Here is an 18549-nt window from a genome sequence, read left to right as displayed (position 1 = left end):
CTGAGTGAAGCCCGTGGTCGGCCGAGCCCGACTCCTGCCCGAGCCCAGGCGGGGAGGACAAACTGCACAGGGGGAGAGCGGGGCTTCATCCAAAGCCCAGGGAAACCAGCGGCGAAACCAGAAATTATTTCTCTTTCTCCCACTCACTTTCCCCTCTCCATCTCCTTTGAACCGCAGCCATTGGCACGCGGAAAGAAGCGCCCACATCCAAACGCGGCCGCAGCAGCAGCAGCATCTGAGCCGCGCGGAAGCCCGACCCAAGCGAAGCCGTTGCTGTTCTCCTCTTCTTCCCATCCACTTAAACTCAGTTGTTTTACGGAAGCTGCGAGGGGGGCGAGGGGCTGCCTCTGTTATCCATTTAAATTGCTCATCTAAATGGGCAGCCGGCTTCTAACGGGGCTAATTTTATAGGCACCATAACCCGATGCGAGAAGTTTCTTTTACGAGTCTCCACTCCCCCTGTCTCGAGCAGGAGCGAGGGCTGCGGCCGGAGCCCCGGGGAGTTTGCACGGATCTGCCAGTTCCCTGGCGGAGAAAGGCATTGGTAAATTGCAAAAGAAAAAAATAAAAATAAAAATAATAAAACTGTCTTATGAGATTATAAATTAGATTATGGCTCCGGGGAGATGGGCTCACCCCCGGGGCGGCTGCCGTCGGATAGCATCTGTTGCAATTACAGGTTCTTCCAGAAATGACCTCCCAAATATTTCAGCAGCAGCTGGAGCCCGCACAAACACTCCGTGTTCTTTCTACGGACGGCTGAACGGCAAGTGCTCGGTCTCCGCTAAATTGCTAGCTGGTGGCCCCATCTCCTCCGAGGACTCCGGGGCGGGGGGGGGGGGGGGATTGTGGGGGGTCCAGAGTCCCCTCGCTGGAGGTGACGGGGTCCAGATTGTCACCTTGCAGCAGGCGCTGGAGGCTGAGCTTGTCTCTCTTCATGGGTTTCTACGGTGCAAAGTGCACCCTTGGCACTAGATCAGCACTATTAATTGCCCGTGAGAGGAAGCATATAATCAGCCTTCAATGCTGTATAATTACACAGAAATTACCAGAAGAAATTAATTCCAAAAGGTGAACATATGGGCCGCGACGCTGAAGCCCAAGCTGGATTTTGCCTCTGGTTACTGCCAGTCATAACTGAGGGCAGAATCTAGGCCAAAAGTGTGTTTTCTAGTTCGTGATTTATTGTACCAAAATGGGGCTGGTAATGAAAACCGTGCTCCACTTAATACACAGCCGACTTCCAACAAAAATGCCAGCAGGAACTCTTTCTTCTCCTTCTTGCCTTACAGCTGCCCGGCAGCAGAGGATCTATGAGCTTGGCCGTGGGGAGAGGCACCCCCGTGCCACGAAATCCCATCCCTGGCTGGCACCGGGCTCCGCGGACGGGCTCCCCGCCGTGTCCCCGCAGCCCCCGGACCCCGCTCTGCCTCTGCCCCGTCTGCCCCGTCCCCTCTCGCTTCCCCCCACCTGAGCCGGGCTGAGCCCCTATTGCAGATTATTTCAGCGAGCGAGTAAAAATCCCCCCTTAATTGCAGATTATTTCAGCAAGCCAGTAAAAATACTCCTCAATCGCAGATTATTTCAGCAAGGAAATAAAAATCCGGCTCCGTGACTATGTGTTTCGACACGCCGGTCTCCAAAATACCCACCACCGGCTGGCTCCGTCACACCGAACCCACCCCACTTCGCCACAGCATCGACCCATTCAACCCCAACCCACGTGGGTGCTGAGCACCCACCACAGCACCCAAAGCCGACGGAGCCACACGGGGTGAGAGCTTTGCTCCTTCCTGGCTCAAACTTCTGCTTCCTAGCCTTCAAAATGCCGTTTTTTCTTTTTAAATTATTTTCTGGGCGCACGAAGCAGCAGGACACCTCCCCTCTCCTCGCTGAGAGGTGGAGAAAGCTCTGAAGAACCCAACGGTGGGGAAGGGACCCTCCAGCCCTTCCGACATCCACCCCCCCCACCCCTCCCCATTGCAAACACGGGGCAACCTGTGGGAAACCGTTGGGAGATGGCGCGGTGCCACGGCTGAGCCCCTGCGCCGCGAAGGGGAATTCATTTGCATGCCAAAGTTGTAGTCGGGCGCTTTACAACACGGCGCGAGCATATCAATGTATTTGAATCTTCAATATCGCCCCAGCCACGGCCCGGCAGTGCGCTCCCCTCGGAGAAAATCCCCCCAGGGGTGGGCGGAGGGGGCGTTTGGTGGAAAAAGGTCCCAAGTAAAAGACGCCCGCGTGAAAGCTGGGGTGTCCCGCGGGCAGGAAAATGCCGGAGAGCCGAAACGCGCCGAATTCAGGCGCACGGCGTATCTGCGGCGGAGTTTTCCCAGCCAAAACCGTGCGTGCCCGCGACAACAGGAAACTCGCGGGCTGTGTGACAAGTGTTGTGGCCTCTCCTTAGCTCTCTTACTGCCTCAATGGGTCCCGGGTGACTCCGCAATCAAGGTCCCATTCAAGCCAGGAAGAGTCGAATCCCGGGGATATGTGTTAGGCCAGCACTTTCCACTTCTCTTTCAGCTCATGGACACCTATAAATTTTCCAGAGACAGCGGTACAGTACATGCCTCCGCTGCCGCCACTTCCACAGACTCCTTAAAAGTAGTCCAGGACCCTGAGAAATTCATTATATTAAGCAATTAACAGCGATGCGTGTGAGTTCATGGACCTTCTCGCTGCCAAGGACCAGAACGCAAAATATATCACCCTTAGCCAAGGCAAGCGAGTCAAATTATCGGCGATAAATACATTTATTCCAAATGCTGACCCATCTGACATCCCTTTATTTAACACAGTTGCTGTAAAGGGGGGTTGGAATAAAGGGAAAACGAAGTCCGTGAGCCTTCATGCCTCCCTGCTTCTCTCCGCGGAGCTGGCTGGATTCCTGTCGCTATTATTAGTTGTTGCGATTGTTGTTGTTATTATTATTGTTATGATTATATGCATTTCATTCTCTTTTGGGTAATGAATAATTTATGACCCTGTCTCCATCCCCTTTCAATGGATTCACTATCCAGGGAGACTCGCTGAATAATTTGGATCATTCGTTTTCAAGTGCATGGGCTGCCGACAAATTGTTCGCTTTTCATTCCTGGGGACATTCATTGGTCACCCAAATCAGGGGATTTCTTTGGTTGCCCCAAGCACGTGATGTGCCGTCTGGGGTTTTGTCGGGATTTGGTTTTTCTTTTTGTTTTTCTTTTGTTTTTTCTTTTTTTTTTTTTTTTTTTGATTGGGTGAAACTTCGTGGAGACGAACAAATAGCTCATTTTTTTTTTTGGGGGGAGGGAAGTGCGGGGGGGGGGCCGGATTTCTGGAGAAATCAGTTTGCCAAATTTTTGTGAACATTTGGTGGTTTCACAGAGGCTCGCGAGAAGTAAATGCTACCGAGCGCATTAAACGTTATTTAACGTTTTCAAGACGTCGCTATTTTTGGTGGTTTATTTGATCAAAACTTTTATACGGCTGATTATTAAGATTTTGCTTTCTCAGTGTTAACTGGAGAAATATCGCGGTATTAGACCCAGCTGCTTCTTTGCCTAGAATCCTGGGGGAAAGTGAATTTTCAAGACGTTTGCATTTGGGGATCTTTTTCTCTTAAAATCATGAGCACCTGAATTAACCAGGGCTGGTTTCGGGACCCTGACGTGCCCTGATCCTGCATGGACTGTCCATCCCACAACAGGAGCATCCCCCGGCCCCGGGAGGGCTCCGACCTCGACAGGGATGCACACACGGTGCAGGGAGGATGAGCACCGTTCTTGGCTCTGCCACTGGACCACGCGATGGAGACGGATGATGCATCACCCCTGGTACCTGCAGTTTGTCTGGGAGGTGCCCGCTTGGGCAAGTCTCAGCAGATTTGCTGCCAGCTCCATGGAAAACATCAGGACATGCCATGGGCAGCTGCAGAATGAAGCGACAGCAAAGCTGGGTTGGTCCACAGACCCTCTTGGTCCTCCTACTGCTGTGGGATAGAATCATAGAACGGTCCAGGTTGGAAGGGACCTTTCAGATCATTGAGTCCAAACATCATAGAATCATAGAATCATAGAATGGTTTGGGTTGGAAGGGACCTTAAAGATCATCTAGTTCCACCCCCCCCTGCCATGGGCAGGGACACCTCCCACTAGATCAGGTTGCTCAGAGCCCCGTCCAGCCTGGCTTTAAAAACTTCCAGGGATGAGGCTTCCACCACCTCTCTGGGCAACCTGGGCCAGTGTCTCACCACCCTCATGGTGAAGAACTTCTTCCTAACGTCCAGTCTCAATTGACCCATCTCTAGTTTTAATCCATTCCCTCTAGTCCTACCATTACCCGACATCCTGAAAAATCCCTCCCCAGCTTTCTTGTAGGCCCCCTTAAGACACTGGTAGGCCACAATAAGGTCTCCTCGGAGCCTTCTTTTCTCCGGACTGAACAACCCCAGCTCTCTCAGTCTGTCTCCATAGGAGAGGTGCTCCAGCCCTCTGATCATCCTCGGGGCCCTTAACCCCACACTGACAAACCCCCCACTAACCCATGTCCCTCAGCACCACGTCTGCCCGGCTTTTCAATCCCTCCAGGGATGGTGACTCCACCACTGCCCTGGGCAGCCTGTTCCAAGGCTTCATAACCCTTTCAGTGTAAAAATTTTTCCTATTATCCGATCTAAACCTCCCCTGGTGCAACTTGAGGCCGTTTCCTCTTGTCCCATAGCCTGTTCCTTGGGAGAAGAGACGCCCCCCCCTGGCTACCCCCTCCTTTCATACGCTGTGCCCAGAAATGCCACGGGCTAAATCCAGGTTCCCCTGGGAATTAGCAGGGCTGTGCATCGCCCCTCCGACTCACACCTTCCCGGCACCGTGTGGCGTGATTGCAACGCCAGAGACAGAGCATGCAAGTCGCTCCCCCAGGAGGACAACCTCGCGGTCCCCGGGTCCCCTCCCTGCCCCGCACTGCCTGCCGCCTGCGCCGCCTGCTCGGCCCCGATTTACGAGCAGCGTGTGAAGGACAGACACTGGGCCGCTGGGCTGAACAATGCGGGAATATTAGCCGAGTTACAAAAACAAACAAACCAAACCCCGCCGGGAGCCCGTTTCATTTATCTTCTTTTGTCCAGTTTTGCTTCAGCGTGAAAGTCGCCCTTTCAAGTCCAGCAGTTGTGTTCCAGCCCCGGCGGGTAGCTGATCCAAAGCGTTACACTGAGAGCTTCCCAATGGCATGTTTGCACAGTTCAATTCATTTCTAAATATTCAGCGGAGTTTCCCTCCCTCCTACCCTCCCAGGACTTTTTGCCCAAGAGCCGAGGGTGTAAAGTACAGGGCCGGGGATACTGGTGCACAGAGCCTTTGTGTGCAAACACAAGCTGCTGTTTGTATTTGCCTTCACACTGTCAGAGCTCAATTGTGTGCGATGCAATACTGGCTACCAGTCTGCTTTCAATATCCGCTCGGCCATCCCGGCTGCCAGAGAGACGCTCCCCCTCCCCGGCCCGCTTTGAAGCAAAGTGATTTAATTTCATGAGACTTTCGGTAATCACGTTACAATCTCCAACATTAACCAGAACTGACTCCCTATTGCAAAAGGGCGGGCGGACGAGCGAGTAAACAGCCTGGCTCGGGACAGCCTGCAACGCCAAAGGAAGGCAAAACGCGGGACGGCTGCCCGGCTGGTTCTGCGCCGCTTATCAGATGAGGCTGGAAAACAACAGCCTCCTGCCAGCGCCAGGAGGGAACAGCCGGCTTTGGCCATCCCGAGGATGCTCTACGGGCTGCTCTGCTCATCCCGTGCACCACCATGGCTGATCTTGAAAACCAGACCTTTTTCTCCTATTCATAGCTCTACCCATCATAGAATCATAGAATCAATCATAGAATCACAGAATGGTTTGGGCTGGAAGGGACCTTAAAGCCCACCCAGTGCCACCCCCTGCCCTGGGCAGGGACACCTCCCACCAGCCCAGGTTGCTCCAAGCCCCAGCCAACCTGGCCTTGAACCCCTCCAGGGATGGGGCAGCCACAGCTTCTCTGGGCAACCTGGGCCAGGGGCTCACCACCCTCACAGCAAACAATTTCTTCCTCAGATCTCATCTAAATCTTCCCTCTTCCAGTTTGAAACCCTTCCCCCTCGTCCCATGGCTCCCCTCCCTGCTCCAGAGTCCCTCCCCAGCTTTCCTGGAGCCCCTTTAGGGACTGGAGGGGGCTCTAAGGTCTCCCCGGAGCCTTCTCTTCTCCAGGTTGAACCCCCCCAACTCTCTCAGCCTGTCCTCACAGCAGAGGGGCTCCAGCCCTCCCAGCATCTTCGTGGCCTCCTCTGGCCCCGCTCCAACAGCTCCATGTCCTTCTTGTGCTGATCATTTACAGTGCCCTGATACCTCTCTCACGTCCCCCAGATTTCCTTCTGGGATAGGCTCCTTCTAGCTCTGCATTGCTACATGCTGAGGGGGCCATTGGTCCAGGAAGAGCCGGGCCCCCCCTGCCCGGGGAGCGGGGTCTAGGGAAGATCTCGCATGAAGAAGAGGAGGCTGAGAAGAGGGAGATTCAGGTGTCGTCTGCCTGCGCTGCCTCTCCCTCACCCCTCCTCACCACCCTGCACGCATGGCTCAGCTCTTCCCAGAGCATCTCCTGACCAGCCGGAGATCCTATGCTGGATCCTGAAGGAAAGCACTTGTGGGGCTGCGGGTGCAAACCACTGGGCAACCCCCAGTGGGTGTAAAAAAAATCCCCTTTTCTCAGAAAATCTCAAAAATCCCTTGCTCTCTCCACCCGCTATGGTCTGACTGCCTAAGACTGACCCTTAAATTTCCACTTTGCTGACGTTAAGGAACATTAGTCCACACCGCGGAGCTGACATGAAAATAGTCAGACTCGGTCAAAATGAAGTGGAGATCGCAATGAGTGCAGCCTGGTAGGGTTCGGGGTGATGGATGGCTCTGACATACCACAGGGAAGACGACATGGACTCCTCATCCATCTTTCCATCCAAATCTGGGAACGTGGAGGACGCAGCCTGTGCAAAGCCGGTGACTGGGGACGGAACAGCTGGGCTTCGCTTGGCGCGAGCCGGGAGCTCGCAGACCCCGCAGGGAGATGGCACGCAGCCCGGAGAGCGCGCCGTGCAAAGCGGGGACTGCCGAGCCAAGCAGCTCGCCTCCCGCGTTTCCTCTCGAATTCCCACCTGGGACAAGGAGGGAAAGAAATCCCCCCGCTCCCTCGCACACGGAGAAATTGGGGAGTTGCCCTTCCCGCTCCGTCGCGCACCGTCATCGAATCCGCATCTACTTCTCCTCAATCAGAAAGCGTTTCCCATTGCTCCAGCAAGTCAAAAAGAATAAATCTGCTGTAAAACCAACCCGCCGAGCCCGGCTGCTCACAGCCTGCGCCTGTGCTTCGGCCGCTCCTGCCCCTCGCGCTGGTTTTACCCTTTTCCAGGCGAATTTGAGGCGAAGGCTCCTGGCTCTGCACCCTCCTCTCCCCAGCCAGGGGAGATGCAACATCTTTGATCCTCAAGCGGGAAAAAAGTTTGTCTCTGAGACACCCCCGAGGCTGCTCGCCCCCACCCGCCCCGGCATTCCCACCTGCCTGCCCGCACAATCTCTTCCTCGCTGCTCATTTTTGGCAGAAGGCGGCAAAAGCCTGCTGGGCTCACCCTTTGCCAGCTCCTCCATCCCCAGGGGCACATTGCAGGAGGGGGTCGGGGGCTGCGGCTCCCCATGCAGCACCCTGCGGCACCTGCCCCAAGCTCGACGCAAGAGGGGGGTCCCTTTCCAGGTGATACCACAACCTGGGTGACAACGGCCGGTGGGCGATGCCAGAGGTCCCTTCCAGCCCATAAACCATACGCGAAATAATTTAGAAAGCCCCCCCCCGCTTCCAGCAGGGTGTGAAATAGAGGTTTTTTCCCTTCCCAACCTCCAACCCTCTACCGGGGAGGGAGGTGCAGATAGGATTTTCAACCCTCCCATCATTCACAAGACACTTGGCAAAAGTTTGAAAGGAAAACTCCTGCCTGCCCCCTCCCTGCTCTCACCGCTGGGTGGGGGACACGAAACCGGGCTCTTTCCCCATTCCTTTCCTGGCTTGCTACTCTCCCTGACCACGCAGCCGGACACGAGATGCGTGTTGGGAGCAGCATCGGTTCTCTGCTTCCTTGGTGCTGTCGATGCAGCGCATCCCTCCAGTGCCAGCTGAGACCTCGGGGCACCCAGCACCATCCCCGCCGAGCCCCGGGACGAAGCAGCCTCTCTGGTCATATCACTCCGTGGGTTTTGAAACTCCACGAAAACCCGTGCTGTCCAAAATAAATCCATAAATCAAGCTCCCAGCTGAGCTGCGTGCCTCCTCCATCCCCGGACCCACTGCCGACGTGGGTCAGAACCCGGTTTTTTAGTATCTACCAAAAAAAAAAAAAAAAAGACAAGGTTTTTTCCTCCCCACCAGTTAATCCTTTGACTTCTGCTGAGCCTAACGCAAACTCCCGGCCGGCGTGTGGCTGAGCCCCTTCGTGCTGCTGATCTCGGCTCCCACCGGGGACAGAGCGAGAGCGGCCGAGCCCCCAGCTCCGCTCCCCCTGACAGCCTCCCCGGCCGCACCGGCGCAGAGCAGGAAAAGCCTCCCCGTCTCCTTATCAGTCCCCAGGGCATTCTAATCCCCCTATAAACGAAAGCTATTATACAGCTATCTTTTTAAAAGCCTGCCCGTCGCTTCATCCAGGCAGCCCCGTCCTCGCCATCGGGAGATTTTGGGGACCATGGTTACCGGGGGTGAGACGTCGCCACCGGACAGAGGTGGGTTTGCACCGGGCGAGGATCTGGCCCTTTTCTTTACAAGATGGTGCTTTGATTCCCGCCGAGGGGCAGAGCCGTCTCCCCCGTAACGCCATGGTGGGCTCCCCACGCTGCCTGGCGGGAAGCAGCGGGGATGTGGCAGGGATGCTCGGTGAGGGGAGCAGAGGACATGTCCCCCGCTGACTGCAGCGGCAAAGGCCAAACGGCAGCCACCGCTCCGGGGACACCCTGGGGACGAAGCAGATGTGACAGCGGGACTCTGCTGCTGCCGGACCCTTTCCCCAGGTCGAAGCTGTCTGTGCAGGGTGATGCGGGCAGCAAAGCCTCTGCCTCCCCTGCTGCTGCCTGAAAAATCAGGGGGACTTGTTTGGTGCGATCATGAAGATACCGCAAATTAATGATCTCAGCGGGGTTGACGCCGGGGGCTGTGAAGCCCTCTCCCCCCACCCCCCCGCCCCTGGCGTGTTGAGGGCTCAGCCCTGCCGCGGGGAGGGCTGGTGTGTCCTGCACTGCAGGCAGCCGGGTCGGTGCTTTCTCAGAAAAGCGGGATGTGGTGGGTCCTGGGGCTGGTCTGGGTTTATTTCTGCCGTTTGACAGCAACACGGGGCCAAAGGATGCGCAACCTCTGCAATGCTCTGAAGGCAACCCCCAACTGCTTCCAGATGTCCTCAGCCAAGATTTCCTTCGCCCTGCGTGCCCCCCCAGGGAAAAACTGGCTGGGGAAGAAAAATATCTAGGGATGCCCCATCCCTGGAGGGGTTCAAGGCCAGGTTGGATGGGGCTTGGAGCAACCTGGGCTGGTGGGAGGTGTCCCTGCCCAGGGCAGGGGGGCTGGAATTAGGTGATCTTTAAGGTCCCTTCCAATTCTGACCATTCCATGATTCTATGATCACAGTACCCCAAAATCCTCCAAAGGGTCCCCAGGAAAACTTTGCTTCCACTCCTCACCCCTGGCATGCAATAGCCCGTAATAAGCGCAAAAGCCTCCAAAACCACTGTGCCAAAAAGCAGGGCATCCCAAAAGGGAGGCAGGAGAGACCCAGGGCCAAGGAAGGCAGCAACCTTCCCTGGTCAGAAAATCCGTCCGCCATCCCTGAGGACAAAGGGGAGATACATTAAGGCTGGAAAGGCAGGGTCATGAGTCCCAGCTGCCCCCACTGCACGGGCCAGGTAGGAAAACCAGAACCCCTGGGAGCGTTTTTACAAGCAGGATCCCTGCAGGCAGCAGAGATTCCAGAGCCCTCGCAGCTCCTTTCTCCATCCTCGGAGAGGCAGCACGTCCCCCCGGGCGGTCACGGGGAGTTTGCCGAAGCGAGGACAGCGGAGGCTGAATAAGGATGACATGCTTTGGCCCAGAAAGAGGAGGGCAGAGATTAGCCGTGGACAAGCTCAAGGGAAGGCAAGTGTCCAACCCAGAGTGCCAAGCCTGGTTTTGTTTTAGCCTTAACTGCGCTTTTTTGTTTGTTTGTTTGTTGGTGTAAAAACCTTTCTGTTGGAAATCAGTTTAACTTTAAGCTTCCTGAGAATAAAAGCCTGTGAGAAAGCTCTGCCCATGCAGGGCCCACTTGGGAGGCTACAATGGGAGTCTCAGCAGCTTATGGGCCCATATTTCTATGGCTACAGCACCCATCTGCTCAGCAATACAGTGTTAGCCACAGCTCGCGCGATTCCCCATGCAGAACCACCCGCCGGGAGCCGCAGCAGGGCTGGGGGGCGAAGGACCTGCGGCTCCGCGGGCGGCACACGGTGCCACGAGGGGCCAAGGCCGCGCAGGGTCTGCTCCCGTTGCTGGCTGGTGCCACGTCGCTGGCGAAGCCGCCCCAGTTGCAGTGTTTCCCTCGACACAAGGATGCTGTGATACTGCTTCACGCCTCTCTCACCCCAAGTCCAAAGCATTTTGCACAGCCCCCCCTTTTACTCTCCATAAATGGGGAAACCGAGGCACGGGGGGACAAGACAAGCCTGGATCTGAGAGGTGATGCCTATTCCTAACATCCTCAGAAGGCAACAGGCAGAATCACACACAGCAGCTCCAAAACCCCCCTGTCAGCTCCAAACTCCCCCCTCCCCGCCTGCCTCAGACGAGGGGTAGGGTCGTGCTGTGCTGCCCAGCCCCAGGCAACAGCGTCCGTCTCAGACGGGCGGAGGGTGCTACACCCCGGGGATCCTGTGTGGGCACCCTGGGGATCCTATCCCACGTAGGATACCTTTGGATATCCTGCTCAGAGCCTCTTTGGTCGGATAAGAAATGTCCCTCCTTAACAAGGTGAGAAAGGATGTTTACAACCTTCCCCATCCCTCTGGAAGAGATGCGTAGGGCAAACTCCAGGGACACTAAGAGACCCCCCCTGTCTCCTCACAGAGGGATATACAAAGCCACTTAAGTCCCTTCTCTGACTCCTGTCCCACCACAGTGCCCGGAACCGAAGGGGAAGAGGGTGCTAATGGCCGTGCTCCTGCCCGACCAAGTCTCTGCCAGCTCTTCTGGTCCTGCCCCTCCACTTCCCGCTCTGCTGCAGACGGAGCCCTCTCTTCCTCTGTCCCCTCTGAGACAGACCATTTGCAAAGCCCTGAATCACCACAGGAGGGGAGAAGACAACACAAGGGACATCTCCCACCAGTCCGGTCCTTGCTGGTCTGGTGGGTCTCAGCCGCCATCAACCATTGTCACCCATGGACTTGCCCTGACTCCCCGCTCTGCTGCGTGCTCCCCGCGTGCCTCGACCCTGCGGACGGGCGTCAGGGGCCGCTCGCCCAGCCGAGCGACGGCTGCAGGCACGCTCCGGTGGACCCAAAAGCCATCAGTCACCACCAGTTTGACTCCTTGTCCCATTCGGAGGCCAAGGGGAATGGGAAGGAACTGTCTCGTAGGGCTACCCGCTGTGCCAGCCCTGCGGAAAACGGTTACAGATGGAATGAGAACCATGGAAAGTTTGGCGTTTTTTTTTTTTTTTCCAGTGGAGATGATAAATGCAGGCTGAAGAAAAGGGATCACCTAAATTTAATAAGGGACACGAGGAACTCCCTGAGAGGCAATCCTGCAGTCCTCACATCCCTCTGCAGGACCCGAGCGCACAGAGCTCGCTGCTGTGGAAGGATTTGATTTCCCCGGCTGTGATGGGGGCGGAGGGGAGCCCACGGCTGTTTTAGTAAGCACTGCCCTGCAAACGCCTCCCTGGACCACCACTGAGATGATAAAGCCCCAGGTTTGTCTGGAAGGAAGTTTTTCGTTGGGAATGTTTGGCAGGCTGTTCTCTGGCAGTTCCCGGTCCCTTCTGTGTCTGAGACGAAGTTTCCTTTTAGCTGGAGGAGAGACTTGCTCGCAAATCGCTCTGACATGAGACACATCCCAGCCTGGGAACCCTCCTGCAGCGCGCACCGCAGCACAGAGCCTGTCTAACACCAGGCTTGTGCCAAATCCCCTATCGGAAAACACAAGATGTTTCCTTTCTCTCCCTGCAATCGCCCTTGTTTATTGTTAAACGCTCTCTCGGCATCGCGTAGGGGCCAAAACTTGAGCGGCGCCCGGCACCTGCAGACACCGCTGACGTCAGGCAGACCTGCAGGTGCCGGGTGCATCTCCCGGCCCCGCGGGGAACGGGCTGCGGAGCACCGGAGCCGGCACTGGGAACCGAGTCCGGAGGTTGTTCCCAAAGCGCCTGTCAGCGGGCTGCAGCCTGGGTTTGTCTGGTAGCGCTTTCTCCGGCCAAGGCAAACGCAAAGGTATTTTATGCAAACTAAAGGGAATATTCAAAGCCCGTGTTCATTTCCAGCACTCAAAATAACGCCGCGGATCGTGAGAAATTGTGCAATGGTGTCGATTGCACTTTATTGATGTCGCTAAATCTGGTCCAAGCCCTGCCTGCGCTTTCATGCGTCTACACGAGCTCACCAGCAGTTAAGCTCTGACATTTTAGTTCAGGCCCTTTCCAGCTGCAGACTCCTCTCACTGGGGAGCTGGAAGCTTCATCGGGACAAACTGGGTTGGAGACGTGGGGCTTGGGCTGGACCAACGCTGAGCAAACGGAGCCGGCCCGACGGCGCTGGAGGGAGGGAGGATGGAGAACAGACCTCCGAGCTTGTCTCTGAGCTGTGTCCTCCCTGGAGCATGTTAGCTCCCAGGCGCCCGGCCAAAGCCGGGCTGTAAGGCCAAGCTCTACGTGGATGAGTTATTTGCCAGGTAAAGTTGATGGGAACCTGGATCTGTGAAAAGCTCTGCTGGCCGGGCTCCTTCTGCAGGAGCAGGTCCCTGGAGAACATCTCCTTGGGCCTGGCCCTGTCCTCTCCTTGTGCGGTGCCCGGGCTCTCACAGGCAGCAAGAAGTGATAAAGAAAAATTAGATCTGGCTGGCGAGGAACGTTCCCGTGGGAAATTTTGACTTTTTGTCAGAAACTCCAACGTGTGTCTTTTTCAGCCCCAAATAAGCATGAATAGGAACAAAGATTCGGTTTTGGCAGGGGGAATGGGCTTACCAAAGAGAACACCCAAATTTTTAAGCAAAGCAGACACATTCTATCATTTTTCTCCCTGATTGAAAAAAAAAAAAAACAAACCAAAACACCGCAATTTTCCAGAAGAAAAAAAAAAGTAAATTCAGTGAAAAAAATTGCAATCGGTTCTGAAACTACTGCCTGGGGCAAATTCAGCTAATTTGGCTAATTCACACATTGCCTCACCGCTGCCGCTCGGGAGGGTTTGGTTTCCCTCTCAAGAGGTTGGAGATGCCTCCAGCGCGCAGCCAGCAGCATCGCCACCAGCTCCACGCTCATCCCCTGCCTCTGCCGGGCCAAGGCTGGATCCGGAGCCCTCGGGTCACCGCAAAGCCTGATTTTCCCTCTGGATTTAGAAGAGAAACCAGGGTGGGCTGATGGTCATGAGCAAGTGGGTGGGAGCTGAATAGGGTTATTGTGATCTTTATCTAGGGGGATTATTCCAGGCAGCGTGGGCTTGGCAGGGCAACGCAGTTGTTTGGCCGTGGTTGGTTGCGCGGGCTGATAGGTACGGCCCCAGGGAACGTTGCAGCAGAAACGGGCTCAGGAAAATTATTTTACGGTGGCTTCGTCCTCGGAAAACATTCACTTCCCAGCAAAGTCGGCGGAAAAGGAAAAAACTATGCGATTTTTGTTTGCAGAAGTCTGACACGGCTAGGGTTGCGCGCAGTCTGAAATGCAAAGCCTGGCACAAAAGTTGCACATTTTACTGGAAACTGGGAACTTGTTTCCTTTTTATTGGAAATAAATTGGAAGGGAGAAGGGCGGTAAGTGCATGGGGCCAGCATAATAACTGGACAGAGGCATTTTCAGGAGCATTTCAGGATCCTGCAGAATAGACCAAGGGCCCAATAGCACCCTGAGATCGCACCAAATTTTACGGCATCGCTGATAGCGGTAACTCCTCCTGCACGCAGGGAACTCGTCCCTGCCTGCGAGACGGGGACGGGGGCCTGGGGGGAGCCGAGCCCATCCTGCTCCCCTGGACCAGCTGCTGAGGAACAGGCAGCGCTGGGCGCGCACGGGGGAGGCGATGGGAAATAATCAAGACGGGGATAACAATCAAGACCCCGATCTTTGCCGGCCAGAGGGACCCCGCCGGGAGAGAAGAACCCCAAACCCTGTGATAAAGCCCCGGCTGGGCGCTGTGGGCACATCCGAGCGGCACCCACCGCCTTCCCCGCCGGGAAACGGCATCTCCCCGCCGCTTCCTCCCCGCGCCGCTGCCGCCCCCGCGGCCGCGCCCGCTCCGCCCCGACTGAGCCGCAGCCCGGCGGGGAGCGGAGGCTCCGGGCTGAGGCAGAGCATCGCCGCCCGCTGCCGGGACCTTCCCCCGACGCCGCCACCGCCTGTGTCTCGGGGGCCACTGGGCTGCGGGACCCCTCTCCCCGCCGGATAACCCAGGCTCGGCCGTGCCTCGGTGTTGAGGGCGCCGGCGAAAAAATTGCACTCTCTGCAAGCGACACATCTGATTGTGATTTGGGGGGGTGGGGGGAAAGAAAGGAGGAGAAGGGGAAAAAAAAAAGGAGAAGAAAAAAAAAAACAAAAAAAACCCCCCAAGCCTGGCCCTCGGCGAGGATTTTTTTTTTCCTATCGTCGGAGCTGCAAATATTTTGGAAGACGGGGCCGTGTTTTCCGTATAAACAAGGCGGCGTCGGCGGGCGGCGGGGACGCGCTCCGCGGGGCCGGGGGTCCCGGCGCGCAGAGCCGAGCCGAGCCGAGCCCGGGGCGCATCCCGGGTCCCCCCCAGCCACTGGCGCACGGTCCCAGGGGCTGGCACCGGCCCCCTAAACCGCGGCGAGGCGGGGACCGGCAGCGCACCGGGATGCCGCTGGGGAGCCCGGGGTGGGATGTCGGGGGGAGCCGTCGGCAGGATGTGCGGTCGCTCAAGGACACCCCAAACCCTTCACCCTTGGCCACCCCAGGCAGAGGCGAGAGACCCCCCTTCTCCCTCCGGGGACAGCCTGGACGCTGGGGCTCGCTTACAGCCAGGACGGCGCGGATTTCTCTCCCGAGACGGAGCGAACCGGCTGCTCCCCGGTTCTCATTTGGCCCTGGGGCTCGTTCAAGTCCCCGACGTCCGGCCACCGCTCCCCCGGGGCCGCCCGCCCCCCCCTGAGGATGCAGCGACGGGAGCCGCCGGCTTTGCCGAGCCCTCCCCAGCGCCCGGCCGCCTTCTCCCTGCGGGGAGGACCGGGGCCCGTCCCCGTCCCGTCCGGGCGCAGAGCCTCTCGGGCGAGCTGGAGGCTTTGCGGCGGACCTCTGAGCCGGTGCCCCGGGGAAGGGAACAGGGCTCCCGGCGAGCTCCGGGGTCCCCGGACCGGACCCCGCTCCGTGCGCTGCCAGACCCCCGGTCGGGGGCTGCCCGGGCCGGGAGACCCTTCCCAGGCAGCCAGGGCTCCTCAGCGCTTCTCCGGACACGAACGGTGTTTTCCCGGTCTCCTGAATGTCCTTTCTCCCCACTCCTGAGGTCCTTGGTGTCCCCCCGAGTCTCCCGCTGTCCCCTGCTGTCCCCTGCAGAGTCCCCCGCTGCACCGCGTCCTCCGATCCCGCGTCCCTCCGTGTCCCCTGCCCCGCTCTCCCGGGTGCCTGCGGTGTCCCCCGTCCCATTCCACCGTCGCTCTCGGTATCCCCTGCCCTAAATTCCTGTTCCTCGCCGTCCCCTGTCCGGTGCTCCCCAGCTCCCCGTGTCCCCTGCTCTGCACCTCGGCGTCCCTCGGTGTTGTCACCAGCGCGCTGCCGGGCGCCTCGGTGTCCCCATTCCCTGCGCTTCCAAATGCCTTCACATTCCCTGCTCTGCCCTTCGGGGTCACTCTGTGTCCCCTCCTTTGCCCTACGCTCCCGCGTATCTCAGTGTCGTTCCTCTGTCCTGCTCTCCATCTCCCTGCGTGTGCCTATCCCACTCCCTGTGTCCCTGGATGTCCCCGAGCTGCTCGCCATGTCCCTGGATGTCCCCATGCCTTTCTCTCCCCCTCCCTTGCCGAGTCCTGGATGTCCCCATGCCTTTTGCTCCCCGTCCCTTGCCGAGTCCTGGATGTCCCCATGCCTTTCGCTCCCCGTCTCTGAAGGTCCTTTGTCGGGTCCTGGGTGTCCCCAAGCCTTTTTGCTCCTTGTCCCTTGCCGAGTCCTGGACGTCCCCCTGCCTTTCTCTCCCCGTCCCTTTCCGAGTCCTGGATGTCCCCATGCCTTTCACTCTCTGTCCTGAAGGTCCCTTGCCGGGTCCTGGATGTCCCTCTGCCTTTCGATCCCTGTTCCTTGCCGGGTCGTGTATGTCCCGAAGCCTTTTCTCTCCCCGTCCCTGAAGGTCCCTTGCCGAGTCGTGGATGTTCCCAAGCCTTTCGTTCTCCGTCCCCTGCAGGGTCCTGGATGACCCCAAACTTTTTGCTCTCCGTCCCTGAAGATCCCTTGCCGGGTCCTGGATGTCCTTCTGCCTTTCGATCCCTGTCCCTTGCCGGATCCTGGATGTCCCCATGCCTTTCGCTCCCTGTCCCTTGCCGGGTCCTGTATGTCCGCAAGCCTTTTCCCTCCCCGTCCCTGAAGGTCCCTTGCCGGGTCCTGGATGACCCCGAGCCTTTCGCTCCCCGTCCCCTGACGGGTCCTTCGCTCTCCCCTCCCTCTCCCTGTCCTTCCGGGGACTTCCGCGCCCTCTCCCCATCCTTCCCCCCGCCTCTGCCGGAGTGTCCGTGCCCGCGGCGTGGGACTCACCCACGCACTCGTTGGCCTCCCGGGCGGTCGCTCTCTGCCAGGGCCGGTCGTAGTGGAAGGGCTTGCAGCGGTCGCACTCGGGGCCGGCCGTGTTGTGCTTGCAGTCGCACACCAAGCTGTCGTCGCGGTCCCGGACGCAGCGCGACGCGTGGCCGTTGCACTTGCACCGCCCGCCGACCTGCAAGTCGGAGACGGCGTAGAAGTAGGAATCGCGGGCCAGCTCGGAGTCGTCCTCGCTCTCGTCGCCGAAGGTGTGGAGGCGGCTGAAGGTGACCCTGATGTCGGTGGCCGTCACCCAGTCCTGCAGGACGGGCGAGTTGTCGAAGTCGTGGGCGGTGGGGCGGCCGTCCAGGGTGCTGAAGGCGATGAGGCCGCCGGAGAGGGGCCGCACGTCGGTGTGCGAGTCGGTGCAGACCGCCTCCTGCTCGTTCTGCTTGGTGATGGCGGCGCGGCTGGGCTTGTTGTACATCTTGCGGCACTGCGTGGAGTAGAACTGGAAGGGCACCCAGGTCTTGCCGTAGTCCATGGACTTGTGGATGGCCATGGACTCCGGGCGCGGCGAGCAGAACTGCAGGCTGACGTAGGTCACCTCGAATTTCTTGCCCAGGGAGAGGGTGAGGGTGACGTTATGGGGGTACTGGACGTAGCTGTCGGACTGCCAGCAGGTCAGGTTGTGCGGGTTGTTGAGGTCGGTGAGGAAGGAGGGCGGGTGGGCGCGCTTGGGGTCGGAGGCGTTGCAGAGGTGGCAGGAGCGGATCTGCTCCTCGCCCTTCTCCGTCACCACGCAGTACCGCGACGGCGGCTTCCCGCAGGTGCTCGACACCTTCACCTCCTTCCCGAAGGCCGAGTTGACGAAGTCGGGGATGCAGCGGCGGGGCAGCCCGTGCTCGTCGTAGCAGGGGTCGGGCTGAGCCGTCTGCACGGCGAACATGCTCACGCCGTGGTAGCCCCCGCGCAGGGGCTGCGCCAGCCACGCCGCCGCCAGCAGCAGGGCCAGCGGCGCCTCCGCGCCCCTCCGCGGCATCCTGCGCAACCTCGGCGCGGCCTGGGGGGAGCGCAGGGAGGGAGGGAGGGAGGGAGGGACGGGAGCCGCCGCTCTAGCGCGCAGCTCCGCGGGGCGACTTAGCCGACGGACGCGGTGCCGGCGGCTCAGGGAGCGCGGAGCATCGCCCGCCCCGCGGCCAGCCCCGCGGAGAAAGGGGAGACGGCGGCGGCGGCGGCACCACAAAAGTGGGGCTGGCGGCGGGGCTGGGTCCCGCCTGCCTCCCGCCCCGGCTCTCGCACGGAGAATGACTGGCGGTCCCAGCCCCCGCCGCGTTTGAGGTCATGCTAAAGGAGTGACATCGCGCTCAAGGAACAGAACAACGACATCCACTGGCGGCTCAGCCAGAGACACGCACAGGCCTCGGGGAGGGCGGGGGGGGGGGGATGGGAGAGGGACGGAGCCCGCCCCGACACCGCGGCGATGGGCGCCAGCGCCGCCGCGGGGCTCCCGAGCCGCCCCGAGGAGCCGGGGAAGGGCTCTCCTTCTCCCCGCCCCGCCCCGCTGTGGCCCGACGGGGCTGGGGGAGCCCAGGGCTG

General features: G+C 58.8%; 1 protein-coding gene across 1 annotated transcript in view; it reads right to left on the bottom strand.

Moving 5' to 3' along the window:
- Nucleotides 1–18066, bottom strand: part of NTN1 (netrin 1) — a 113608-nt gene extending 95542 nt beyond the window's left edge. The window contains exon 1 of the mRNA XM_054222091.1: nucleotides 16969–18066. Coding sequence (XP_054078066.1) covers nucleotides 16969–17992 — 1024 coding nt within the window. The 5' untranslated portion in view covers nucleotides 17993–18066. The remainder of the gene's footprint in view (nucleotides 1–16968) is intronic.
- Between the last annotated feature and the right edge of the window lie 483 nt (nucleotides 18067–18549).

Source organism: Rissa tridactyla, chromosome 15, assembly GCF_028500815.1.
Source record: "Rissa tridactyla isolate bRisTri1 chromosome 15, bRisTri1.patW.cur.20221130, whole genome shotgun sequence".
In the NCBI taxonomy this organism is placed as follows: Eukaryota; Metazoa; Chordata; class Aves; order Charadriiformes; family Laridae; genus Rissa; species Rissa tridactyla.
Note: the sequence above shows the minus strand (reverse complement) of the source record. Positions and strands in the feature narration are given on the sequence as shown.